This window comes from Pteropus alecto, unplaced genomic scaffold, assembly GCF_000325575.1.
Source record: "Pteropus alecto unplaced genomic scaffold, ASM32557v1 scaffold123, whole genome shotgun sequence".
Classification (NCBI taxonomy): Eukaryota; Metazoa; Chordata; class Mammalia; order Chiroptera; family Pteropodidae; genus Pteropus; species Pteropus alecto.
In genome coordinates, this window is record NW_006433950.1 from 7,145,360 (window position 1) to 7,172,962 (window position 27,603).

Sequence of the window (27,603 nt, forward strand, 5' to 3'; positions counted from 1 at the left end):
AACAGCCTCCAACAGCTTCCCACCTCACTCAGGGCAAATAACAGAGGCCTGCTTGACCTGACCCCTCACACCCATCTGTCCTCCCCTGCTCCAGCCACACGGGTCCAGCCACACGGGTCCTCTGCGGCTCTTCCTGCAGACAGCACGTTTCCGCTCAGGGCCGTTGCACCTTCCGTTCTGTTTGCTCCAGCATCCCCTTCCCTGTGTGAATCTGGCTGCGGGACAGACGCCTTCCCTGCCCGTCAGTCCTCATCCCAGTGCCGTCGTAAAACTTCTGACCCTATTTATCACGCAGCAGAGTGTGAGCTCTGTGAAGACGAGGGACAGTGCTGGGTTTGCTCACTGCTGTGTAGCACCAAGCCCGACACAGGATAGCGCCCAGTAAATACCTGGGAACGGTCATCCCTGGGTGGGTAGAGATGGGCCCAGGGCAGTCATCGTGGAGGTACCGTCAGTGCTGAGTTCAACGTAGAAGCTGCTTTGATGTCAGTGGCAGCGTCAGAATTGGTTTCAGACTGAAAAGTATGTCCCTGTGGCACTCCCCGCCACCTCCCTCTGGGGACCTGTTTCCACTGGCAACTGGGCCATCTTACCGGGTCTGATCTGCTCTCTCTGTCTCTAGCACCAAGAGGTTTGAGGACATGGTCGCGCCCTTCCGCCTGAACGATGGCTTCAAGGACGAGGCCACCGTCACCGAGATGCGGCGGGACTGTCCGTGGAAGATCTCGGATGAGGAAATTCACAAGAACAGGGTCAAGGTGCAGGAGGGAGAAGGGGCGGGGCTTGCGGGGACGAGTGCTCTCAGGGACAAGGACCCTGTCTGTGCCCATCTATCCTGAGCTCCTCAATGCCCTCCCCTGGACTCAGCCCTGCTCCCCTCCCCCTCACACCCAGCCTCTGACGTATCCTCAAGCCACGAGCGCTCGGCCTGATGGGTAACTGGTTTTGGGTTGTAGAACTCAGAGCCAGGCTTGGCATGAGAGCCTGGTCCTTCCGCCCACTCTGAGTCACCTTGGCCGTGGCGATGGACCGCCTAGAGTCCTTCTCCCTCTCTCTCCCTTGCTCTGTGCCTGGTGGAAGGGACTCATGAGACAAGTTGTGAAGACCGAGGTAGAGTTTGTCCTGTGGGCCCGCAAAGCTGACTGACCTTCTTCCCTTAGTCTGTAGACTCCGCCCCAGATGCAGCCCAGAGCCATGGCTGCCCCCCCTTCCCAGGCAGCATCTCAGGGCTAGAGGAGAGTAGTGGCTGCTGTGGCCGTTTTGAGGGGGGCAGGGAGAGCCGTCAGGGGGGACAGGGGCGTCACGGTCTGTTCTCTGTGTGCCTGGGGTCAGTGGTTCTCCCCTGAGGGGCAGTTTTGCCCCTCAGCGGACAATCAGCCACCCCTGGAGGCATTTTGTGTTGTCCCCACGAGGCTGGGGGTGGAGCTGCTACTGTCACTGAGTGAGCAGAGACCTGGTGGGACGCTGCTAAACATCCCACAGCTCACAGGACAGTTCCCACGACGGAGATTCTTTCCCCCGAATGTCGGCAGCGTGAGGTCAGGAAGCTCTGACCCAGGTCAGCTCACGTCCCCTCAGTTTTCCGTTCTCTCAGACGGAGGGGCCGTCCACGGCCAGGCCACGTGTCAGTCATTTCTGAACAATTCGGAGACAGGCCTTGGGGTGGGAGGGGGTCTCCCCGGCCCCCACCCTGATCTGCCAGCCTTGAGCCCTGCCCCAGGGGACACGCTCGGCTGTTGGCTCATTGGAAAAAGCTGAGTGGAGAGCCGAGTTCAGAGAAGGCTCTGGCCACCTTGTTATGAAGGAGGAGGAGCCTCCCCTCCCTGCTCGCGGCCTCTGTATCCCGTGCTTCCTCAGGCCAGGCCCTCTGCTCCATGCTTTATAGGTTATCCGCGCATCTTCCAGAGATTTCCCTGGGGTGGGGTGCGGGGCCGTCATCATACTGATTTCACAGACGAAGACAGCGAGGCTCAGGGAGTCAGCGTGCCTTGCTCAGCTCCCCGCTAGTGAGAACTATCGGCTCTTCCTACACCACGGGAAGTGCCCTCGCTCCCCCACTGTCCTGCCTGGCTCTTCCACGGGAAGTGCCCTCGCTCCCCCACTGTCCTGCTGGTCATGGGCACATGTTCGGTCAGGCAAGGAAAAACCAAGGAGGGCTCCTCAAGGGGGCGAGCTTGGCACTCGGTTGCCGTGAGGGTCCCTTCCATCTTGGAGGCAGGGAGGCTATAATAATTTAGGGGGAACAATGCATGCATCCTGTTCGAAATGTTAAAAGAGACCCCCCCAGGCTTGGTGGGGACAGGACGATCCCCAAGGATGCGGGAAGTGACCACATGGCTTTTCCTCACCCTAGTCACTGCGCCAGGTGAGGCTGAATGAGATCCTATCGGATTACTCCCGAGACGCCGCTCTCATCTTCGTGTAAGTAGCTCTCAGTGGGAGGAGAAGCCTGGTGCAGAGGCCGAGGGTGTCCGCTCTGGGAAGGGGTGGCCACCAGCTGGGGACCAGACCTTCCCATTGTGAGACAGAAGGGCCCACAGGTCCGTAAACACAGCCGCCGTGGCTTCTCGGGTCGCATCTGCCCCACGTTCTCACCTGAGTGCCGTTAAGAAAAATGCGAACTTCCGTGGCTGAAAGTCTTTCTAAAAGAGAGGGCTTGTTGGACCATTGTTGGCAAAAGAAAAAAGAAAAAAGAAAGAAAGAAAAGAAAAGAAAGAGGAAGGAAGGGAGAGAGGGAGGGAGGGAGGGAGGGAGGAAGGAAGGAAGGGAGGAAGGGAGGAAGGGAAGGAAGGAAGAAAAAAAAAGACTAGGCCCTGATTCATGGAGTCCAAACCACGGGCATGTTTGAGTCCTGGAGTTAGTGGCTGGGCGTTTTCATACGTCAGTGGGGAGGGAGGTGTCGGTTGTTTTGAAAGAATTCACACTGGCCGGAGACAAAGCGGGTGGGAGACGGCGAAGCGGCATAGACGTGTCCGCCTCTGTGGACTGGCCGTGGGCAGCAGATTGAAAAGTTCACGTGCAAACGAGCAGAGGCTCCTGGGGTTGGTTGCTGCCCGGCTGTTTCCTCTTTTAGATAATCCTGGAACTAGCTGCCTGGAAGCTAATCCAAAATTCCAGTACACTCGGGAGCGAGCGGGAGCTAAGCAGTCTTTTGTTGGTTTGCCCTGCAGTTGATAACCGATTAACCCCTTCTCGTCTCTTCCTTTCCCCCTTCCGCCTGCTGTCATTTAAGTTAGGGCATTTCAGGATTTTCTCCCTGTCAGTGCCAGTTGGCAGAGGTCTAGAGCCCCACATGCCCCAGGCCCGTCACCCCTGCTTTTCCCTTATTTGTGGCCTTTTCCTGCCAAAGTCGTCTTTGGCAAAGGGGACCCGGCTCATTCCAGAAGAAAAATCGATTTCGAGTTGTTTGCAGATGACCCGGCCCTCTGTGGCCATTGGTCGCCCCCCATGTCGGTGCCAGGCCTGGGCGGCAGAAGCTGAGTCCTCCCCAGCTCGGCTGTTTCAGGCTCCATGTCTTGGGGGCTGTGACACCCTCGGGCTTCCGCTGCTGCCACCTGTGTCCAGTAGCGAGTCGCCTTTGGTGGGTATTGGGCAGGTTGTAGTAAGTGGAAGGTAACAGTGGCACAGAGAGGGTCTCTTGGTGGCCAGGAGGAAGAACATGGTCAGCCGTGTCACCTGGGTCCCCTCTCCCAGAGAGGCCCAGCTCAGAGGGAATGGGGATGTTTGCCAAGGCAAGCACTGGCCTTTCTTACGTTTCCGGGGGGCTGGCCATCTGGGAATTCCGCAGGATGGCCCAGAGCCTGTGGAACCTGTTTTTTTCCTACCCTGAAACCAAGATGGAGCGCACAGTTTGTGAGGTCCACTGCAAAATGAAAATGTGGGTTCAAATGTATTAAGACTGTCAAGATGGTGACAGCAGAGCATTAAGCCCAGAGTGAGACGCTCGTGAGCTCAGGGTCGTGCAGATGTGCAGGTTGCACACCTGTGAAGCTGGCTCTGCCGAAAGGATGCTTCCTGGGGCTTTTAGGGAGATAAACGTTTGTGCAGAGAAAATGCTCCATGTTCCCTTTGAAGTGGGATAAGGAAAAGGACTGGATTTACCTCCAAGTCTCCGGCCAAGACCCTGCAGAGAACATCTCCAAGGCAAGGTTGGCCTAGGTGAGAACCCGGTCAGACTGCAAGTCAGTGGGACTGGCTCTGTCCTGGGACACGGCCTTCCCTTGGACGTGGTCGCCGGCGTGTGTCACCTGGGGTACGTAGGCGTGCCACACCACCTCCTCTTGACTGGCGTGCGTTTCGTCTCTGCTGTTAGCCCACTGTGTGGCCTCGGGTGCACGTAACCCTCCTTCTCTGAGCCTCAGTTTCCCTGACCATAGAAAAGAGTTAAACGAAATTATTTGCAAGATTCTCTTTCACTCTAACATGTGATGGTTCTCAGCGGACTTGTCACTAAAATGAGTCAGGAAACCAAACCATAAGATGAGGAATTTCACCTTGGGAGGTGACCTGCTGGCACCTGTCCCCTCCCACTCCGTGAACCTCGCAGGGAAAGCCAACCCCCTGTCCACCAGCCTTTGTGGGATTAGCTAGCTGATACAAATAACAGTGAGTCCAAGTCACCCCGGAGGAGGGGCCTGCACACAGCCCCACCCACTGGTGGCAGCTACAGCTGTTGCCCTAAGGGGCCCAGCCGTCTGGCCAGCTCCGGTGGGAGGACATGGCAGCTGTGCTTTTGCATCACTGATCTCCAGCCCTGGACTGCCTGCCCGACGCTTCTACAAGTTCACTCTGGTGTCACCTTTGTCAGAACCCCCAGGGGACTGTGGGAAATGGCAGATTTCTCCACCGTTCTTAGCTCGGGGTCTGGGGTGGAGCCCAGACACCCTCATTCCCCAGAAATTCCGAGGAGACAAAAACCCTTCCACACGTCCGTGCAATGACAAAGCACATTGCCAGCATTTGGAAGAGCACACAGGGACCATTTTCTAGAGCGGGTCTGAAGCAGAATTTGGTCGTTTGCCGACTAGTATATAATCAGCAGATTCCTGGCGTGTTTGAGTTCAGCTTAACCTGCACAGTCGATAAACCAGCCTTGTAGCCTGCCCAACAGGCTTTGCCTGCATTCAACGACCTTATTTCTGGTCTCACTTTGGGGTCTAGGCTCCTCTTTTTATCTATAAAGACTTCCTCCTGAAAGCCAAATAGTAAGAATCAAAATAATCATCATCAACATTGCATTTTATCGATTGAGTCTCTCCGACACTCTAGGCATTGGGCGTTCTTTTCAAAACTCTATGGAGTGGTTCCGTTCCCCACCCCACCCCCGCCACCCTCCCCCACAACACACACACACACACACACACACACACTTTGGAGATGAGGAAGCTGAGTCTCAGAGGAGTTAAGCTACTGGCCCAGGATCTCCCAGCTGCAAAGCAGGAATTGGGTATTGACGCAGGCTTACTGCTTACCATTTGCATCTAGGTTATATCCCAGGCTGCCTTTCTCTGTGGCTGAGAGAGGCAATTCTGAACAAAAAGTTCCTTTGTGCTGGAGTGGATTTATTTCTAAAGATTAGTAGTGTAAAGCACACACATCCTGTGAGCAGGGATAGAGTGTCATTATTGAGCCAAGATCTTGAGCCAAGATCTGAGTGACTCAAAGGAACCGACCACGTGAAGAGCTGAGGGCGCTGCCTTCTGGGTGGAGGGAGCATCAGGTGCCAAGGCCCTGGGGCAGGAGCAAGCCTGCCATTTTTCTTCAGGGGCAGTAAGAAAGCCACTGTGGCTGTGGGGTTGGGAAGAGGCTGAGGGCGGCAGGAGGTGAGGTGGGGGAGGCTGCTGGGGACCGGGTCACGTGGGCCTTATAGGCCATGGCTTTGTTCAGAAACGCTTCGTGTCTGAGAGTGCGTTTGGAACCATGCTTTCAAGGGGAACAAGAGGTCGTTCTCAGGGTGGCTGGGAAGAAGGAGCTCGAAACAGAGCGGCTGTTCAGAACCATGAGCCGGGCTGTGGGCGGAAGGCCCCTTGGTGATTTCTCGTCTGCTTCTTCTTCCTGCGTCGCAGCACCTTGCCCATAGGGAGGAAGGGGAAGTGCCCGAGCTCACTGTACATGGCCTGGCTGGAGACCCTGTCCTGGGACCTCAGACCTCCGGTTATCCTGATCCGAGGAAACCAGGAAAATGTGCTCACTTTCTACTGCCAGTAACCCCAAGCTCGGCCATGCCCGCCTGAAGTCGAGGGTGCGTGGGACGCCCACCTCCCCACGGGGATGGTCCGGACTCATGTCCTTCAAGGGGTAGTGTCTGATGACCTGACTGAAAAAGCTGGTAGATTTGCAAACTTTGGTTGGACTCCACTCCCATCGGACGTGTCCTCTGGCCTTTGTTTTACGGGCTGAAGAAGCAGCATTTGAAGTTCCATGGAAAATGCTCTGGTGGATCCATATTCCTTTTAAGTTCTTTTGATCTTGATTATAACACATTAAGATTTCGGTCTTTGATTCATCTACAAGTTTGAGGCAGAGTGCTGGGTGTGCATCTTGGCGGTTTCTACCGAATTTCCCTGGGGGAACTCCCTAACCATGCCTGCCTCCTGTCTCCTAAGGCCAGGAGACGGGGTGCCCCCACAACACACACACACCTAAGGGCCGGAAGGGGGGCCCCCCCCACACCCACACACACACACACACACACACACACACGCGCGCGCACACACACACACACACACACGCACACACACACACACCTGTCACCCTTACAGGACGAAGGCAGGGCTCCTGGAATCTCCATAATAATGCAAATTTCTTTAACCACCTCTGGCTCCCTTCACTTTCAATAATAATGTATCTTCAGTGTTTTGGCTGGTTCTCTGGTAGACCAGGGACTTTCAAACTTTGGGGGCTGCAACCCACAGTAAGAAATAAATTTTACATTGAGACTTGGAACAAACGCACACTAAAACGGAAGCGTCACAAAACAATACTTATCCTTACAGTGGGCGATGTGCCGGTCTTTCCTGTTCTAGTTCTGTTTCTCCTTGGAACCCACTAAAATGTGTTTGGGACCCACGAATGCGTGGTGACCTATGGTTTGAAAAACACAGCTTCGACTTTTCTTTGTGTCCTGCATTTTTTTTTTCCTACACAGCAGGGAGCTCGGCTGATATAGAAAAAGGCCATGATGGGCCTCATTGCCATTTCCGCCTTATCTCGAGGGAAGAAAATGGAACTCAAAAAAAACCACTCAAGGAGGGATATTGACGGTGGGCCTGTCGGGAAAGAACTTCAAGGAGGGACGAGATTTAGGGAGTCTCTTGGAAGGGTATTGAGTTTCAGATTCAGTTGGGGATAGAGGATGGAGGTTTGGCAGGTCAGGAATGGAAAAGCAGATCAATCGTGGGTATAAAGATGGCAAGAATGGGCAAAGAATCAGAAAGGTTCATTCCCATGGGTGAAAGGACAGGGAAGGAGCCAGTGGTAAGAGACAGAAGCGGAGGAGGCTGTGGTGTGGGTGCTCGTAAGATGGGGGTCAGAGCTGAGTGCGAATCTGGGGAAGATGGCCCTTGCTCGTATTTGGGTTCCTGTGGATCGCACACCCCCAAAGTGCTTGCACCAACCAAGCCGATGGGCGAGGCTCCCTGAAAAGGCATTTTAGCCCTAGACGTCCCTATGCAGCATGAAGTGAGTTGTTGGCAGACGCTGGGTCTTTACCAGTAGCATGGGGGTACCCCAAGAAAGGAGGCATCTTTGGATCTGGTCGGCCCCCTCCAAGCTCACTGAAGCACACACTTCGGGTTAGGATCCAAGGGACTTCAGCGTTTCTTGGATCATCCCATTGCAGAGACCAATGGCTCTGGTTTCCAGGCTGTCATACTGCTCTATTTGGTCATCAGTATTCACTGAGAGAGACCGAGCTCCTGGCCAAGTTTATTGGGGTCGGCTCCTCTGCTCCCCAGGGACCTCAGAAGGTGGCCTGCCTCTGAGCCATTCAGTGGACCTGGGACCAAGCCCCCGAACTCAATCCGGGAATGCTTGTCTTTCTCGGGCCACACGAAACCCGTTTCTTGCACATGAGTGCTTCCTCTGTAGACCTCAGAGAGACCCCGACCCAAGAGCAGAAATGCTTTGGCTTTGGCCATTTAAAATAAAAAACAAATTTTTTACTATGTTGGAAATTGAATTTTTAACAAAGATAATAGCTTGGAAGGGGTGGGGGGGGGAGGGGAGCCTTGAGTTAACAGTGAGGTCAAAACAACAAAATGAGTTAAAAATACATTCCCTCAGTCAACAGAACTTATTTGTGTTGGAACACACTTTTTCAACTCTGCTGAGTGTTTTGAAAAAACTAACTGTATTGTTTTTTCGACCTTGAGTTGAACTTTTCTCTGAGCTTCCACTGGTTCTGTAGGAAGGGTATTCAGTTTCTACACGAATATTCACATTTCTACACGAATATTTTGAGCATTTTCCTTTTGCGTTTGCTGACTCAGGGGGAACCTCTTTGCTTGTCTCAGATGGAGAGGTGGGGAGGCTGAGTGGCAAGAGCTACAGAGTGGCCTCCAGGAGAACTGGTTTTGAGTTTGTCTCCCCCCAAAACTGGCTGTGCGACCTCCGATACGCCCCTTAGGCTCTCTGGGGGCTCAGTCTGTGAAATGAGAGAATCGAACCGGAACGGGTATCACCAGCCAGCTGGCCTGCTAATGACTGTGATTTGGCCCATGCATGGTTGATCGATATTGTGGATGCCGGGGGGTGGGGTGAAGAGCACACGCTTCGGCCCCCCACCCCTTGGCTCTCCACTTCCTACAGCCATGCCGTGTGATCAGGGGCTCTAGAAGGCTCTCCAAGTCCTTGTCGGGCCCATTCTGCACTAGGAGGATGAGACATTTCGGTCCGCAGTCTCTCTCTCTGCCTTTGGATGATGAAATGCTCCACGTTCATGAGTTTCCATGGGAAGAAGTATTTTCCGTATCATCCTTTCTCCATACTGTGCGTGGAAAACCTGACACTCAGTGAGTTGGACCGTCAGCGCCAGGGGCCAGCCCCAGCCAGCAGCCGCACGGGTCCCTGAGGCCGGGACTGCTCACTTATCTCCCCTGGGACTCACTGCCCAGTTAGCTCCTAATTTTCCCCTCTGGCTTTCATCGTCTCCTTTAGTTCCTGCCCAGACTTGTCATGGGCTTTACAGTAAATACAATACAGCCCATTTTTCATCCACTGGCTCTCTGAGCTCCCCCTCCCAGGCAGAAAGCTGTGGCCTCTTTAGCACACGGAAAGCCCCATTTGCACTGGACTCCCTTTTACACACGCACCTAACCTCTCTTGTGTGGCAAGGGAGAGGTGGGTTTCACAGGGATGAGACCAGCTGGAATGTTCTAGAAGAACCACCTGGCTGGAAGGCCCCCAAGCACATGCAAAGCAGCCTGGTTTCGCTTGTAGCTATATATAGCTCAGAATGTCAGAAAAAAATGTGCTGCCGATTTCAAAAGTGTTCACAGACACGGGTCCCAGCAAAGCCCAGCCGGTGGCTTCATCGCTAAGGGGTTAATCCGATGACCAAAAGCTCAAGCATGACACCAGCATGCTTCTTGAAAGGGAGCCACAACAAATTCGGTTTCTAAAAATACCATGTGGGTAGAGCTTTGAGAAGAAACACCTGGCTGGGAGGCCAGACAGCGGAACGTCACACAGATGAAAGACAGTGGCAAGAAAGGACGAGCGGTTTTCATACTGGCTCAGAAGAGTTACAGAAGGAACCCGGAGATGTTCAGGGGTGCTGTCTTGGGGAAAGGCGGGGTTGGTGAATGTGAGGTTTTGGGGAGCAGGGCAGAGTGCAGACGGAGGGGTGGGAGCCTGTTCGGAAGAACCCGACCTGAGTGACGGATGTGGCCCTAGGCGAGCAAGGCTGGCCTGACCAGGTCAGAGATAAGAGTGGACATGTTTGGAACCCTTATCAATGGGCAAAGAGCGAGAGTTGAGTAGGAGGGCTGAGCAAGCAGGATTCACAGAGGAGATTTTAAAACCCCCACCGTTATAACAAAAATGTTCCTGTAAATGATTTCCGTCATCTTCTGCGTCTTTGCCTAAGTGCTAGATCTAGTCTGAAACCAGCTGGGGAAGCTGGGTGTTTTGCTAGAGGAAAAAAGAAACTAACACACAGTCAAAATCCTACTTAGAGTACAGAAAAGATTCTGTGTTCATGAAAAGATACTATGAAACTAAAGATAAATGAATTTTCAAAAATTTTTTCTTTAACGTAAAATGCTGGACCGCAATGAGAATATTTAGAAGAGAGCGGACAGGTAGCTGTGATGGGGAAATGTGGGCTTCTGAGGTTACCTGGGCCTCAGACTTCAGCCATGACCTTGCCCAGGATGCAGCCTGGAGAGTGGGGCCCACCCAAATCGTTTTTGCCCTGGAGCCGAACCCAGGTAGCCAGGAAGAGCCAAAACTCTGGGGCTGGTTGCACCTGCTGTACAAGCAAACTGAGGCATTTACTCAGAGAGATTATTAAGTCAGGCAGACACCGCTCACCTGCCCCCTTCACGGCCTCCGCTTCTCATTGGGGTAATCGGGATTTTCTTGTGGGGTGACTGTATTTGGATCCCTCTCTCCATCAGAGGAAAGGCTGGGAAATAGCATTCCATGGAACAGAAGGAACCAAGTAGGATTTTTTTTTCTTTTTGCGGTAAAATACATAGCAAAAAACCCACCATTTTAACTAGTTTAAAGTATCTAATTCAGTGACATTGAGTACATTCACAGAGTTGTGTGACCGTCACCACTATTTAGCTCAAAAATATCTTCATCATCTCCCAAAAGGAAGCCCTGGACCCATTAAACAATCACGCCCCGCTAACCCCTGGCGACCACTGATCTGTCTCTATGGATTTACCTATTCTGAATATTTCATATAAATAGAATCATACACTACATGGCCTTTGATGTCTGCCTTCTCTCATACAGCATATTTTCAAGGATCATCCATGCTGTAGCATGTGTCAGTACTTTATATGCCTTTGTATGGCTGAATAATATTCCATTGCCTGGATATATCACATTTTGTTTATTTAGTCATTAGTTGATGGACATTTGGGTTATTTCCACCTTTTGGCTATTGTGTCTAGGACTGCTGTGAATATTCATAGACAAGTTTTAGTTTAAACTCCTGTTTTCAATTCTTTTGGCTATTTATCTAGGAGTGGGATTGCTGGGTCAAATGGTAACTCTATTTAACTTTTCGAGTAAATGAACCCTGGGTACATTTTTAAACCTTGTAAGGGCTGAGTTTAGAGGTGCACGGGGCAGTTAGCTATCAGGCCTGCTGTTGGCCCCAGTTGTCAGTCTTGACTGACCATACCCCTCGATGTCTCCTGTTCAAGAGACACTTGGGGTTCTCCAAAGCCAGCTCCGTTTTTTTTTGATTTGATCTTTTTAAATGTATGCAACAAGCCATTTTAAGAGACAGGCAGGCAATAACAGGGAAGTGGGTGTCACACTCCTCAAAGTTTAGAGACTGCAATCTGAGATCCCTCCTCTATCACATGAAAACACTTCCCCATTACTAGCCGCATCGTAGAGGAGGACTTGCCTTGGGAGCTACTTCTGGGGAGAAAAGAAAGCTGCTTCCAGCTTAGCGTGGGCACAAGAGTTGAGTATAGAACAGAATGTCCTCTCCTGGGCTAAATCAGGACTTCAGAAATGACCAAAAAAGGCAAGATTTCTGGTTGGAGCTTGAATTATTTGGGGGGAATCGCTAAAAACCAAATAAAAACAAGTGCTCTAAGAGCAAAGGATAGAGCTTCGGCGGGGCCTAAGACACCAAATTGTTTAAAATAAAACAAATGCAAGTGACCTTTTGCTTGTTCAGGGTCCGAAAAGACCCTCATGACCCAACTATAAAATAAGACCGGTCTTGGCTCCTTCCTTTCCCCCTCTCAGATTTAAAGACAAATTAGGTCACAGCAGAGACATAGGACCACAAAAGTGGTCCTACGAGCAAGTTAAAAATTTTCCATAGTCTTCTCATTTCCACATTTCTAGAAATCTCCGTTAGGAATATGGATTTCCCTTCAGCTGACTCTATTTCTTTCTCTGATCTGCTTGAATGTCTATCTTTGGGAAGCACAAAAGAATACATACTATATGATTTCATTGACGTGAACTTCTAGAACAGGCATGACCATACTGGAGTGACAGAGATCAGTGAAGCCTGGGATCCGGAGAGGTGGGGGCAAGCGGGTGATTTAGGAGTTATGGGAACGTTTTATATCCTGATAGGGCTGTGGATTACACAGGTGAATACACCCTCCCAAAGTCCTGGAACTGTACAGTTCAGATTCCTTCGTTTTACTGTATGTAAAGTATACCGAGGTACCGGTTAAATAAAAATTAATAATTTCAGAGTTACCAGCTCTGTAACTTTGTACGAGTTACTTAAACGCTCTGTGCCTCAGTTTCCCCAGCTGTAAGATGGAAATAATAATAGCATTCTACTTCGGAAGGTTGCTGTGAGGATTACGTGGATTGAGCCATGGAAGGTTCTTGAAGATGTGTGTCTGACATGTAGTAAGCACTCCATAGTGTTAGCTATTATCTACTAAGCCCCTTTCTCTCATGCTTGCTTTCTTCCTTCTTTCTTTCTTTCTTTCTTTTTCTTTCTTTCTTTCTTTCTTTCTTTCTTTCTTTCTTTCTTTCTTTCTTTCTTTCTTTCTTTCTTTCTGAGACAGTGTTCTTTTTCCTCCCTCTCTCTCCCTCCATCCTGCCCTCCCTCCCTTCCTTCCTTCCTTTCTTCTTTCTTTCTTTTTAGGTGAAGCGACCCTTGGTTGACCTCACAGATTGCAAGGACCTTATCAATTTACAATCCCTTATTTTTTATTTGTTTATTTTTATTTTTTATGCTGACAGCACCTGGTCTTCCTAGGTGGTCTCCCATCCAAGTACTAACCAAGTCCGACCCTCCTTAGCTTCTGAGATCAGATCATACTTTATTTCTGCAATGCCTTTTTGTCCACATTTTTCACTTTTCTTCTTTTGGTCTACCCTAGTGCTGGTCTACCTTTCCTCTTGAAGTCGGGTCTCCTGGCCCTAAGTCTCTCTCACGCAAACCCAGACTGTAATGAGGCAGATCTACGCTGGTTCTGATCATGTCCCATCTATTGGTCAAAAACCTCCCGTTGCCCACAAAAAAAGACCCAAATTCTCAAAGGTGACTATGTGAGGTCTTTCTTGAGCTGGTCCCAAGAATTCTTTCTGGTCTTACTTCTCGACAACATCATAACTGTTATTTAAAAATAAATCCTGTACTTACTGTCACACTTGATGGATGGTTTTCAAACCTGGCCCTTGAGCAGGTACCAACTTGGATGCATTAGGCCCCATTTGGTAGGCCTGAAATGGAACTCAGACACCCACCCTATTTTTTTTATGTGTTTAATTGAGGTAAAATGCATATGCAGTGAAATGCACAAATCTCAAGTGTCCGGCTTGATCCGTTTTGACGAATGCCTATGCCTGTGTCACCCACACCCTGTCAAGACAGAACATTTCACCAATCCAGAAATTTCCTTCGTGCCCAGCAGTGTGTTGGTAAGAGTTGAACAACTGATTCCCTGGGGGGAAAAGCTCTGCTTCATAGCCTTTGCTGATCTCTGCGGTGCTAATGTTCCCACCATGGCCAATGTCTACCTATCAGCGTGATGTCACTGAAAGCAGCATTGGGAAGAGAAGCTCACAATTGGTTCTATGAACGAGTACAAGCTGGCTCCAGCACACCATGGCCCTGCCCCTTCCAAGTCAGTCTCCGCTGCCCCCATCTCCAGACAACCACTCACCTGTTTTTTGTCACTATAGATTCCTTTTGCTTATTTTAGAGTTTCATATGAATGGAATCATATAATATATATGCTTTTTGTCTGTTTCTTGTGCTCAACGTGGTTTTGAGATTCATTCCCGTTGCCATGTGTATCAGTAGTTTGTCCCATTTTATTACTGAGTAGTATTCCGTTGTACAGGCACCGTATAGTTTGTTTATCCAGCCTCCGAGTGATGGACACCTGGACTGTTCCCAGCGTTTGTTGCTATTATGAATAAAGCTGACATTGGCATTCTCATGCAGTCTTTAATTTCTTTTCAGTAAATCCCCGAGTGTCGTGGCCAGGTTCATTGAGTAGGTGTGTGTTTAACTTTATGAGAAACCACCAGGCTGCTTTCCACAGGGGTTGTACCACCTTACACTCCTACCAGCCACATAGGAAAGTTCCAGTGGCTCTTTGCCAGTACTTGGTGTTGTAAGAATCTTCATTTAAAAAAAGAGTTCCTTGGGTGATTCTGTTTCACAGCCAGGTTCGCGAACTGCTGGATTAGACTCATTACAGTTCCCTAAATATGAATGGCTAACATTTCTGGAGCACTTATTAAGTGTTAGGATCTGTCCCAAGACCTTTAGCAATGTTATATCATTTAAGCCTCACAATAACCCTATGAAATAGATACTATTATTACTCCTATTTTACAGATAAGGAAAATTTGGTACAGAATGGTTAAGTAACTTGACTAAGGTCACATAGTTCATAAATGGCAAAAGCTGGATTTGAAACAGGCAGTCTGGCTCTGGGTCCATGAGTTTCACCACTGAGCTATACTTGCCCATACAAGTTCTGTATACAGGTACTCTATTGGGTTTAATCAGTAATTGCTGCCATTATCATATTTATTCAAATTCCACCCATCCCTCAAAGATCAATTCCAATTCTACCTCTTTCATCAAGTTTCTATGTCTCCGCCTCTTCTCCTGCGTCAATGTGAACATAAGTCCTTCAGAACTGGAGGAGACTTTGGGTTGTCTTTTATTTCTGTATTTTTGTGCTATCTTATCACACCCATTACATCTGTGAGGTCACTGAGCACAGAGTCATTCATGTTTATCTTTCTATTCCTGGTACTTTTGTTGACTTGAATTTAATGTTTTTCTAAACATGCTATAGGCAAAATCACCAAAGTCCTTTAAAAGGGGCTGTCTCATTGGGACATAACCCGAGAGAATCGCAGACATTGGATTGCCTTTTCTCTAGGGGAAGGGGGAACACCCGTTTACTCTCTTACTGAGTGGAAATGAATGTGCTATCTTAAGGGGCCCTGATGCTTGTCACTGCATGCAAGGAGAAACCATGCTACCTAGCATAGTTAACTTCTCGCTGAAGCCATTATCTCCTGCCTGGCCACTCGCTCTAAGGCCTCTGCTTGTTTTGTCTGGTCTGGCTCCACTGGTCGGCTTCTAGCTACTTGCAAGACTACCAGATCATAATCAGTCATTTGCATCCAACCTGATGTACGAGAAGCAGGACTAGCTATATAATTTGTGGGCCCCAGTGAAAAGTGAGAATGCAGGACTTCTTGTTCAAAATTTCTTAAGAATTTTTCAGATGTTGACTGCAGAGCATGAAACGAAGGATGGGGGCTGTGCCCATCAAGGCAGCCCTGATGAAAAGAAACAAAGCTTCCCTCAGCTGAAAAAACAATCCCAGAAAGCTAAGCATGGGACACATCTACCTCCCTTCTTAATATAAAGACAGTTGAAAAGAAGCCACCCTATGTTCTGTGTTATATTAAGTCTGAATCATGTCCTCCAAAAAGATGTCGAAGTCCTAACCCCCGATACCTATGAATGTGGGTCTTTGCAGATGATCAAGTTCCGATGAGGTTATTAGGGTGAGCCCTAATCCAATACGACCTGTGTCCTAATAAAGAAGGGGGTAATTGGGACGCACAGACATGCAGAGGGAAAATGATGTGAAGGTATGCACCCAGGGAGTATGTCATGTGACCATGAAGACAGAGATGGGGTGATGTAGCTACCTACCCAGGAACCTGAAGGTGGCTAGCAACCCACCAGAAGCTTGGAAAAAGGTACGGCAGATTCTCCTTCACAGCCCTCGGAAGGAACCTTCCTTGCCCAAGACCTTGATCCCAGACTTCTAGCCTCTAGTACTATGAGACAATCAATTTCAGTCCTTCAGGCCAACCTGTTTGTGGCACTGCACCTAACAAGCAGACCAGGCTCCTCCTGTTACCCTCCTGCCCCTGCCAAGCTTCTGACACACCTGGAAAAACAGATGTCCCAACAGGATTGGAACAAGGATGGAGCCAGCACAAAGTCAGTTTTGTTTATCAAGACCTTTTTTCCTACAAAAGGGAGGGAGGGAGCGAGGGAGGGAGTGTCTACTTCAGAGAGGCCTTTGTGGTCACGTTTTAGAAAACTTGAGAACCCTGCCCTCCTTGTCACAGCCCCAATTTAAAGGAGGCAAGAGTCAGGAGCTCGTAAAGTAGGGCCCTTTTGAGTGTCTCCGAGTGTAAGCCCGACTGTGGCCTGCTTGTTATTCATGGGGTAATGACCCACACATGAGGGTGTAACATTCGCGTCTTGAGACCACAGATGAACTGGCAACAGCAGGTCGGATGCCTCCATCCTCAGCCCCAGGAAGAACCTCCGTGGGGGGAGTGGGGGCTTAGGGGGAGTGGGGGCTTAGGAGGTGTGTGTGGGGTGTGTGGGGGGGTGCTGCTTCTTCCTTGAGCTTCCAGGTGGACTCGCGAACGGGGTCAGCGCATCCGTACTTTGAACTGAGGCCGGGGGAGGGGTGGGAGGCCTCCCTGTAGGGCTGGCTGCAGGGCCTGACATCCCTCGTGGGAAACGAGGAAAGGGAAATGAGCCTCGATGCCTGGGACCAAAAAGGGCGTGGTGCTGCTTTGTGAGGAAACAATTTGCAGGGGCTGCCAAACCGGAGTGGGCCGGGATGACCTTCCCTCGGCGCCTTGAGCACCCGAGCTAGCGAGCATCCAGCTGCCTCGGGACCGAGTGGTCCAGCAGGCCGCAGCGTACACAGCCACGGCTGCAGGCCGCCAACGCCGGGCTCCCGGGCCGCTGCCGCGACGCGGGTGACGCAACCGCGGCGGGTTGCATCAGCCGCGCCCACGTGCTCGGCCCGTCCCCCAGCTCGCGTATCTGGCCGCTGATTGGGCCACGTCGGGGCAGTGGCCTCCGAGTCAGCCAATAGGCGGCAGCCACAGAAGAGTCTGTCTGCAAAGTCGGGACGCGGGTGCCTATAAAAGGCGCCCGAGGCGGGGGCGCGCGCCCCAGAGACGTGAACTATCGTTGCGGAGACTACCGGCGGCAGGGAGGCCGCTTGGCAGGCATCTCGGAGCTCAGCCGAGCGCGCAGCGCAACCGACATGGAGGCCGAGCCCGTCACACTGCTGGTGAAGAGCCCCAACCAGCGCCACCGCGACCTGGAGCTGAGCGGCGATCGCAGCTGGAGCGTGGGCCACCTCAAGGCCCACCTGAGCCGCGTCTACCCGGAGCGCCCGGTGAGAGGGGACCCCCGACTCCCGCTTCCAGAGCCCCCCTCGTCCCCCTAACCCCGGCTCTCCATCCCTCCCGCCTCCCCAGAGTCCCCCTGGGGATGCCACGTCGCTTCCCCTTTCCCTGTATCTTCTTCCTTCGCCGGCCTTCCCCCAACCGCGGGTGCTCACCTGGTCACTTCCCTCACAGCTGTGGTCTCCCCTTCCTTGCCCTACGGCCGAAGGCGTCCCCTCTCCTGGCCCAGTGGTTGTCACCTCCTCGTCATAGGCCGCCGTCGCCTCGCCTTACTGACGGCCCGATTTCCCCTGTCACCTCACTTCCTACGTCCCCAAACCCTGACGGCTGTCATCCTCCTGTCCCACCTTCCCGGACCCCTTATCAGTTCTTTTGGCCTGGCTTCCAGCCTTAGCCAAGCCGCTGAAACAGCAGTTTGACCTTGGGTGAGTCATTTCACCCTTCAAGCCTCAGTTTTCCCAAAACGGCAGGGCGACTAGGAGTTCCTCATTAGGATTGCATCCAATGGATAGAAATAAGAAAACATTAATGTGCAAAATGAGTTTTCCGGATGAAGCCTCTCATTGCGGAGAGGAGAGGGCCGCTGCCAACCCCAGGCCACTGGCTAGAGAACCCCGGTGAGCGCCCAGGCAGTGTGTGTTTAAGGTCCCACACCCAGGAACAAGACGTGGCTCTTCCCCTCCCTGTCCACCTTCCGCCATGGGCTCCTCCCTGCCGCGCTGGAGTCCGCCGCCTTTGCTTAGTCCCTGGGAGGAGCCGGTGCACTTTCTGGTAAAGAGTGGTTTAGAAGGGACATGGGCGGAAGGAGTCTGCTTGAGTCTGGGTTTTCGACTTGGGTCCCTCCATTAGAGACTTCCTTGCTTTGTTTTGGTTGACAAATTTGTCAATATCACCCTTAGCACCGCCCCCCTTCCCACCACGTGATAGAGGCTGTGCGCTGGACCTTCCTGTATTTACTTTCTACTCTAATATTATGTAAGTGTCAGCAGTGCTCTTTACTGTCCATAAGTGTAATTCTCCATCAAACAGGAGAGGGCATCAGGGCAAGGAAAGATTGTGAAATTGTTCCTTCTTATCTGAACAGTTGCAGTGTGTGGTGGCTCATGGGTCAGCTTGTTTTCGTTTCATATTTGTTCAATATTGAATGTCGAAGTAAGTTTTCCTACCGAGTTGTTTTGAAATTTGCTTATTTGTTTGCATTCACCTTGGGACTCTGTGCACTTTTGCCAAAGTTTCTTCCAAGAAGGGGAGGCCGTGTTGCTGTGAGAATGGCTGCTAGCTACACACATTGGCAACGCGGGTGTGGCCTCTAGTAGTGTCATTTGGTAAAAGGCAGTGTTTTAGAGGAGAGCTTTCCTGAGGGCTTCCCTGGGTGAGGAATATCACTCCTAGTAAGTCTGAAGACCCAAAAGTTGTAAATAAAAGGTCTCCCAGGTAGGTAAATTTGTGTTTAAAAATTATGGCTGGAGAATACTCATTTGTTTTCTAATGTGAGAAGCCTTACTTTATAATAGTTGCTTAACTCTTTTTATCAAATCAGCCTCTGTCTGGAGAAAGACCCTGTCAATTCAGGCTTTTAACAAGTAAAACAATTTAAGTCACAGGCAGCTGTGGTTTTCAAACCTTTTCCGGTGTGGAACCCTTTCCTATAATACAGGACCCACCTCTATAATACAATACCCACCTAGTATTTTACAAAATCAGGTGCATAGCGTTTGGCATTGAAGTCAGTGAGAAGTGGTGAGCACAGCATCCAATATAGTTCTGTAGTTTGTTTTAGTTGCACAGTTGTAAAAACCTGGCTTTATGCGGATAAATAGATGCAATTATTGTTTTGTTTGTTTTAAACAGCTTACTTTATAATCTCGGGCTACTTGACAGGAGCAGCTTTATTCTAAGTTTTGCACAATTGGTTATTTTGGCAAGAATAGGTTAGCAAGCTGGTGGTGATCGCCATTGTACCGCCTTTGGTATATATTCTTTGAGGCCATTATATTTAAAGTTTTTAAAGAAATTAAAAGTAGATTTTAAAAATGATATTTGTATAAAAGTGTGTAAAGTCCCTGTAGTTTTAAAATCGTTGGAATGGAAAAGAGGTTGGAATCTGGACTCTGTAGCAGCTGGTGACCTTGGACAAGTCCATTTCAGACCTTCCTCCCTTAAAACAGCAATACAAAAATCTCACAGGATGGTTGTGAAAATGCTACCCACACACCATGTCATCTATAACTGCATTTGTATGTCAGGAAATGTCTTTTCGAGGGCTTAAGTTTAGAATTGCTTCATGTTATTTTGGGACAGTGCTAGGTGGTTTGGGCGAAGGCTGACCTTGGGGGCTGTTTGAGTTTTCTCAGAGGCTAAACACAGGTTTTGAAGTTAGTTGCTGTAGGAGCTGCACATCGAATTTGTTTGTCGTGGCAGAAAGCTATTTCTCTGGGTGTTAAGAAGTCAAGTAGGTTGCTATGGGTTTTGTGAACTGGAAATAATTTGCCATCCTAAATGTATTTGCATGTTAGGGACCAGTTTAAACTTAAGCACTTTCTAAATGTTTTGTATATGGGGCCTTTAAAGAAATGCTTTCCTGTAATGCCAGAGGGGAAAAACACACATATTTAAATAGTTTGAATAAAACAGTGTCTTCCCTGTTTGGGTGCCTGCAGGGTTTAAACGCTGACCTGTGCTGCTCTTTCTTTTCATGGTAAGCGCCCGGAGGACCAGAGGCTAATTTATTCTGGGAAGCTGCTGTTGGATGACCAGTATCTCAGGGACTTGCTTCCAAAGGTACATCACTTACATGTGAACATTTGAGTGTTTTGCAGCTCTTACCAGGTTGAATTCAGGCCCTAAAGTTCCTCCATATTACTTTTAGCAGGAGAAACGGCACGTTCTACATCTGGTGTGCAATGTGAAGACTCCTTCAAAAATGTCAGAAGCCAGCACAAAGGTATGTCTGCTTCATCACGATTATGATAACCTGTGTCTTTCAGACTCAAGGGATAAAAGAAGCCAGATGAAACTCCTCAGAGAGATTTTTATAGCCTTTTTATCAAGTAATATCCGCCCCCCGCCCCACCGGGAAGAATCAGGAATTAGAAACTGTTTTCAATACAAATGAGTTTCTCATAATAATAGGGTGGACGCTGCTGTCAGCGTTATGGTGGAAAGGGGAGTTCCGTGTATGTCACCCTGTCTGCGGGGACATGATTTGACCTTCAGTGGCTGCGCATCCAGATCACTGAACCAACAGGCACTGTAAACTGAGGTTTTCGTTGAATTTAGCACATAATGAGTTTCTTCTAAGGAACCATTAATTTTTATAAGAGTAAAAAAGTGAATATATTTTCTCTGGAAATGTTTAATGTGGTTATTTATTTTGTTAGTTGGATAGGAAAAAGCCAGCTCTATCAAGTGAGCTCTGTAGATTTATGTCTGACAGTCTTTATTTTCATTTCACAGTGTCGATTCGAATATACAGCATTAATAAATGTGTTAATAAATAAATGTGGTGATGTACCCTAAATTTGCATTACATCTGTATTTCCTGAAATATCTGAACATAGCATAGGAAATTCTTTCCTTTAGGTTGCTGGCTGGGTTCTATTTATGAATCTTGTTAGTCAAATTTAATTTCTTGCTTTAGTAAATGTAGCACCATAAGATATACAGAGCACTATCAAGAATCTTTCTCGCCAGTGATAACTTCATTGGAAGAGTTTAATGAAACTATAGCATAGTTACTCTAGGAAAAAATATGAACGAAATATATATTGAAGTCATGCTGAAGAAATTTCAGAATATATTTTGCATAACATTGCATCTATTTAATCTTGTCGCGTTCACAGCAAAATAATTCTTTTTGCTCGATTTCAGCCAGTTGCATCAGACCCTTTGTTCTCTTGTTCATATTACACTTATTTAGGTTGCTGAATCCACAGAGCAGCCCGCTGGTCTTCGTCAGGGACAGTATCCTGGGGATTCCTCAGGTGATGGTGTCAGGCCCAGAGAGGTCCTGCGGAACCTTTCTCCCTCTGGATGGGAGAACATCTCCAGGTGAGTGTTGCAATAAAGAACCAGCTTTATACAACAGGAATGTGCCTCATTTGTATAAATTTTAAGGATAAGGTGTGTTTACACTGTATAGTCACAGAACTTTAAAATGTACAGAGCGTTGCTTATAAGGATTTCACTTTAAAGAGCTTTTATGTATTTAACTTCTTACTACATACCCTTTTAGGAACATAGAAAAAAGTGGGAGACCCATGTATTGAAAATGTAGGCATATCCCCTCTACAGGGCTGTGCTTCGCACATGCCGACCTTGTGATTAATGCTGCTGCAGAGAAAACCGCTGTTAGAAGCATCGTGCAGCTGCTTTGCTGCGTGGCCTTGTGCTCTGTCACTCATAACAATGGGTGACTAAAGGTGAAGACGCTATTAAGAAATGCTCTGCCAAGGACTGTGCTGTGGTGCTAGTCAAATTTAATTTCTTTAGAATGATTCAAGCTTCTCTTTAGAGCAAACGCCAAAAGTGACTAAATGCTCAGATGTTTAGATTTCATAGCTCCTGGAACACTTTATTATGAAAGTGCCTGTGGGAAAAAATAGTATATTAATGACGAGTTGAAATTCTGTAACCCACCCCACCCCCCAATTCCTCTGCCCTCCTTTTCCTAGTAGTTTTTAATACTTGATTGTTGATAAAGCCAGTTTGGGGAATGAGGTTTTCTTTTTTTAATTAATGAAAATTTCAAATGTACATAAAAGTAAAGGGAACTTTATAACGAATGAGCATATAATCGTCACCCAGGCCCAATAATGAGCAAAGTTGTGCCACACTCATTTCATTTATTGCCCCTCCCCTTTTTCCCTGACCTATTTCAAATTCCCAGACATCATGTTATCTCACCCCTGCATACTTCACTGTACAACTGTAAAAGCCCTTTAGATATCTCGCGGATCTGCAGTGCCACCATCATCAGAGCTGACAATAGCGCTCGCTCATCCTCTCATTCTCTGCACTGTAACTTTTTAATGATCAACAACAGTGTCATACCAAAACCCACTTGTATTAGAATACTCTTCTAGAAATACTCTGGGCATGGAATTTGGACTGTCAGCATATGAATTGGATAATAATTGGATTCATTATTGGATAGAAACATTTAAAACGGCTTCCCTTCTGGCTATATGACTTGAGAATTGAGGCCCGTCTCCGACTATGAATTTCACCGTGATAAAATTTATGGGTTTCGTTGAACAACTATCTGTTGAGCAGCCAGTACGTCTAACTTTAAGGAAGTGAGGTGGCCAGCAGATGACCACTAACCAACTCCTGGTCTTCCCGCAGTTCTGTGAGTTTCTCCTTTGTGAGAGTGCCACCAAAGGATTTTGCTTAAGGCTCACAAAGCCGCTGACGAGTCCCACAGGCCCTGCCCCTGGTGGTTGGTTTAAGCTTGTGTTGCGTGGCACAAGGAGTTGGTTTGGTGTCACACAGCTCTTGCATCCAGCCCTGCTACTTACTAAGCTCAGTGATCTCGTGCAAGTAAATCTCGTTTTTCCCTGAGCCACAGCCCGGCTCCTCTCTGTAAAATGGGGGAGACCTCCATCCTCACGGGGTTGTTGGGATACAGCGAGATAACAGCCAGCAGCCTGTACAGGGCACAAGTGGTCAGTGAGCAGGCGTGGGTGATACCACATACACACTTAACTGTTTCCTATATAGATTCAGATCTAGAGGCGAGGGAAAGTGAGTATTGGGGGTAGGGAGCGGTTTCCTTCAAGACAGGCTTTGGGAGAAATGTGGCTTTTTAGAGCTGCTTTCTAAAGGATAAACGTGGGTTTAGACCTGCAGTGAGACTTGGCAAATCGTAAGCGGCGGGCAGGGGGTATCCACTTAGCCTGCTCGTTCGTACAGCCACATTGCCTTGGGGTCTGGGCCGCAGTAGGAGGGCTTCGTCAGCCAGCCCTTCGTGCTTGTGCCACAGCACATCACACGGTAGTCTGTGTCTAACGGTCATAAAGCCCATTTTTCTGTCTCTGATTTGAATTTCTGATTGTAATTTAAACTTCGTTTTCACTTATTCATACTAAACCAACTCAAACTGAGTATTTTGAAAATTCTTTCATAGGCCCGAAGCCGCCCAGCCGGAGTTCCAAGGCCTGGGGCCTGGCTTCTCAGGCTACACAACCTATGGGTGGCTGCAGCTCTCCTGGTTCCAGCAGATCTATGCACGGCAGTACTACATGCAATAGTGAGTCCTTCCCTGCCATGCAGGGGTGGGGCGGGGGGAGGACTGAGGGGAATCCCATCCACGTTACCTGTGAAGTTAGGGATGTGGGCATGAGTGTGTTTTCATCTGTTTGTGCAGAGTCCTGCTCTGTCTGGTTCTGTGGGTGGAGTAGAGTATAAATGATACCTGCTGCCTAATTTGTGTGTTGATACAGGGGTACATAGTTCGATGACTTCATTTGGAATATGTTACTTTCTTTTCAACGCGTGGTGTCTTTAAAGTTTTGTGAAAATTTTAATTTGCTGCTGCGCCATGCTGTTATAGTAGCCTTGATGTTTAATTCCAGATGAAATTTATCATGTGGCTTCTCTCAGGAGTAAAAAAGTCTCATGTATAGGTATGACTGTTAGTAAAGAAGTTCTTTGCTAACTTAAAGAAATATTAAGTTTGTATGTACCTACTTATAATGCTTAACTGTAAAAGGTCCCTCCATGAATAAGGAGATGAGAACCACCGTCTTCACGCTGCTTTGCTCTCAACAGTATCTGCCTCTGTCGTTTCCATTTCAGTTTAGCGGCCACTGCTGCGTCGGGGACTTTTGTTCCCTCTCCAAGTGCACAAGAGATACCTGTGGTCTCAGCACCTGCTCCAGCCCCTATTCACAACCAGTTTCCAGCTGAAAACCAGCCAGCCAATCAGAACGCTGCTCCTCAAGTGGTGGTTAATCCCGGGGCCAATCAGAATTTGCGGATGAATGCACAAGGCGGCCCCATCGTGGAAGAAGATGATGAGATAAATCGAGATTGGTTGGATTGGACCTATTCAGCAGCCACGTTTTCCGTTTTCCTCAGCATCCTCTACTTCTACTCCTCCCTGAGCAGATTCCTCATGGTCATGGGGGCCACCGTGGTTATGTACCTGTAAGCAGATGATTTCACTTGTCTTTTAGTCCTTTACCTCAAATTACACGTCATGGTGACTCAAGCACTTACGGAGCATGTACTATGTGCCAGGTGCTGTTCATGTTGCTGGGTTACAGTGATGAATAAAACATAGCCCCTGCCTTCAGGAAACTGACAGGCCAGTGGGAAAGTCCGGGAGATGGAGAGACGGCAGGTCTCTGCAGATGGGCCTTGCTGAGAGCTTCTAATCAGGGTGCTGCTCTGACTAGTGGAGGGGAGTGAGGGGGACCTCATCTAACGAGAGGACCCTGAAATTCTTAAGTCTCACTGTGAGGTTAGCTAAGATGGACTTTTGTATGCTTCCTTTGAAGGCATCACGTTGGGTGGTTTCCATTTAGACAGAGGCCAGTCCAGAACTTCCCAAATGACGGTCGTCTTCACGAAGCCGTAAATCAGGACCCCAACAACAACTTACAGGTATGGCACTTCTGGTGGAGCCTGCGAGCTTGGTGTGAGATGCCAGGCTCTCAAATCCGTAACTTTCGAATATCTGGTGTCATCGTTTACCCTTTTATAAAGCTAAGTCTTTCAAGTTTTTTTAAAAAAATTATTCTTAGAACAATAGCTACTTTTAAAACATTAAATGTGTCATAGCGTCCATCAGGTATTTTTGTCATGTGGCCGTGGCAGTTTGTATTTTGGAGTATGTGAATAACATTATTTTAAACTCACTATTTTGAGTGTTCAGTAGTCCATAACAATGTGTTAGACTGTGGAAACTGCTAATGGATAGTTATTCTCATTAAGGATTGAGAGCATAAGTATGTCTCACAGAATAGAGTTCCTGGAAAATAACACACAGAGGTAGAATTTTTATAGGGCAGTTTAATGCGTAATTCTAAAGGATATTGTTTTAAAATATAAATCGGCACCCTAGTATCTGTTTTTAGAACACTGGGTTTCCATTTTTAGCTTTTTAAAACTCAGAACACTGCCAAAATTAGAAGAATATCCATATTTAATAAAGAGCTTAACTTAATTTACTCATTTAATAATAGTCGAAGATCTCATTACTTCATTTGTTCTGATATTTGCTGCTGGGTATATTCAAAACTATGAGACTGTCAGCAGCGCCGCTGGCCCGAGAGGGACCGCCGTCCAGCCTAGGACATCATCCTCCGGGGTCCTACCTGCCTGGCTGCTTCGCACCTGGCGCGGGCGTCCAGGGAGTCACTCTGCCGTTGCCTAGCGCTGTTGGGTATTTATCACGGTCCTAATTGTTTTCTCATCATTTCGTTCCCTGTAGGAAGGTCCTGATCCTGAAGTCGAAGACCCCAACTATCTGCCTCCGGACAGGGACATACTGAATGGCGAGCAGACCAGCCCTTCTTTCATGAGCACAGCCTGGCTCGTCTTCAAGACTTTCTTCGCCTCTCTCCTTCCAGAAGGCCCCCCGGCCATAGCAAACTGATGCTGTTTGCTCTCTGGCTGCCGGAGGCTGTGACAGGCATGGACTACGTCATTTGACTCCAGCTGGATTTCTTCACCTGGACATGGCAATGGCACAGAATTAGTAAAAGAACCAGCAAGGAGGATGATCTATGCTTTTGTGATCAAACAAAAGCAGAAAATAAGACACGAAGCCATGATACAAATTGATGAACAAAAATGCCTAAGGCTTCTCATGTCTTTATTCTGAAGAGCTTTAATATATACTGTATGTAGTTTAATAGGCATTGTAAGTAGAAGGCGTTAGTGTCGCATGTTTATGCCTGAGGAATTTTTTCAGATGTGTGTGTTTGCATGTGTTTGTACATAGATGTCAGATGCAGAAATGGTTCAACTGGTACGATTTGATTCCTGTTGGAATGTTTAAATTACACTAAGTGTACTACTTTATATAATCAATGAAATTGCTAGACATGTTTTAGCAGGACTTTTCTAGGAAAGACTTCTGTATAATTGCTTTTTAAAATGCAGTGCTTTACTTTAAACCAAGGGGAACTTTGCGGAGGTGGAAACCTTTGCTGGGTTTTCTGTTCAATAAAGTTTTACTATGAATGATCCTGGCAGAGGCTCTTAGCAGTTTACTCTGGGTCCTTTGTACTGGATCGCCAACAGTTGACTTGCTGATTTTTAAGTAACCCGAATGTTTTGCTTCTTTTTACGGAAGTACAGTTTGTACTACTGAAGAACGACAAGGTAAGGCCATGCGAGTTTTAATTTACTACGAATGTCCTTGTGTTTGCCCTCATTTCCTGATTTAAACAGTACGGGCTTATGTAGTAACCCGTCCAAGTTAAATTCCACAAATCGGTGGCATCAGGTATCCTCCACCCTGGCAATTCCGAGGTGGTTTTACCTGCTGCAGTGTTGTGCTTTTGTGAGCTGAGCTTTTGTGACTCCAATCCTTTAATTACTAGTTTTGCGACTAATCTTAAAAGCCAAGTTCTGTGTATCTTTCACATGAATGATGTTATAGTTTGAATGCTGAAGGCCTGGACCGTGTTCTTCTCGGCAAAGCAAATCAGCTTCTTGTATCATGGTTATGATCATTTAAATTATTCATTACTGGAAATATTGCTACGTCAAATAGACGTTCGTTAAACAATCCATAACAAGATGCTGGGGAGATACAAAGGTGTTTTGCGTATGGTTGTGTTTTAAAAAGTCAGCTAAGATAATTACGTAGGGAGTTAGGTGGTATAAAGTTTCAAATAACACTACGTCCGGAACAGAGAAGCTGTCTGAAGGCAGTGACCACTGACAATCTATGAAGCCAGTATTTGCTTGAAGGAAGAAGAGGTTTGGGATTGGAGTTTTACAAGTGAGGAAGTGGGTCGGAAATGATGGAAGGAGTTCGAGGAGCTGGAGAGAAGGGTCACAGCTAAAGCAAAAGCATAGCCGAGACTTGTCCCTCTGTCCCCAAAGCGGGATTTTTGCCATGCTTGGTGATTTGTGAAAGTGACCAGTAAGAGTTCACACTAAGGCTTTGTTTTTTTAGCAAGAGAAAATAACCAAATTTATTGCATACATATGTATGGGAACCCCACATATAGGAGAGGTTCAAAGACGGAAAGGGAACGTGGGTTTATAAGATGT

General features: G+C 48.2%; 2 protein-coding genes across 4 annotated transcripts in view; both read left to right on the plus strand.

Annotated features, from left to right (window-relative positions):
* Nucleotides 1-6,292, plus strand: part of SLC12A3 (solute carrier family 12 member 3) — a 30,551-nt gene extending 24,259 nt beyond the window's left edge. For both annotated transcript variants that reach the window (XM_006908773.3, XM_006908774.3), the window contains exons 24-26: nt 623-758; nt 2,354-2,421; nt 6,066-6,292. In XM_006908773.3, the coding sequence (XP_006908835.1) occupies nt 623-758; nt 2,354-2,421; nt 6,066-6,207 (346 nt within the window). In that variant the 3' untranslated portion in view covers nt 6,208-6,292. The remainder of the gene's footprint in view (nt 1-622; nt 759-2,353; nt 2,422-6,065) is intronic.
* A 10,790-nt stretch (nt 6,293-17,082) lies between these two features.
* HERPUD1 (homocysteine inducible ER protein with ubiquitin like domain 1) lies at nt 17,083-26,570 on the plus strand. Of its 2 annotated transcripts, none has more exons than XM_006908775.1 (8): nt 17,083-17,360; nt 20,074-20,151; nt 20,240-20,314; nt 21,290-21,420; nt 23,498-23,620; nt 24,169-24,519; nt 24,873-24,978; nt 25,808-26,570. In XM_006908775.1, exons 1-8 carry the CDS (start codon nt 17,226-17,228, stop codon nt 25,970-25,972), a joined length of 1,164 nt encoding a protein of 387 aa, XP_006908837.1. In that variant the 5' UTR covers nt 17,083-17,225; the 3' UTR covers nt 25,973-26,570. The 2 variants fall into 2 exon arrangements, with proteins under 2 accessions (XP_006908837.1, XP_006908838.1); XM_006908776.1 differs by having other exon boundaries at nt 20,243-20,314.
* Nucleotides 26,571-27,603: the final 1,033 nt, after the last annotated feature.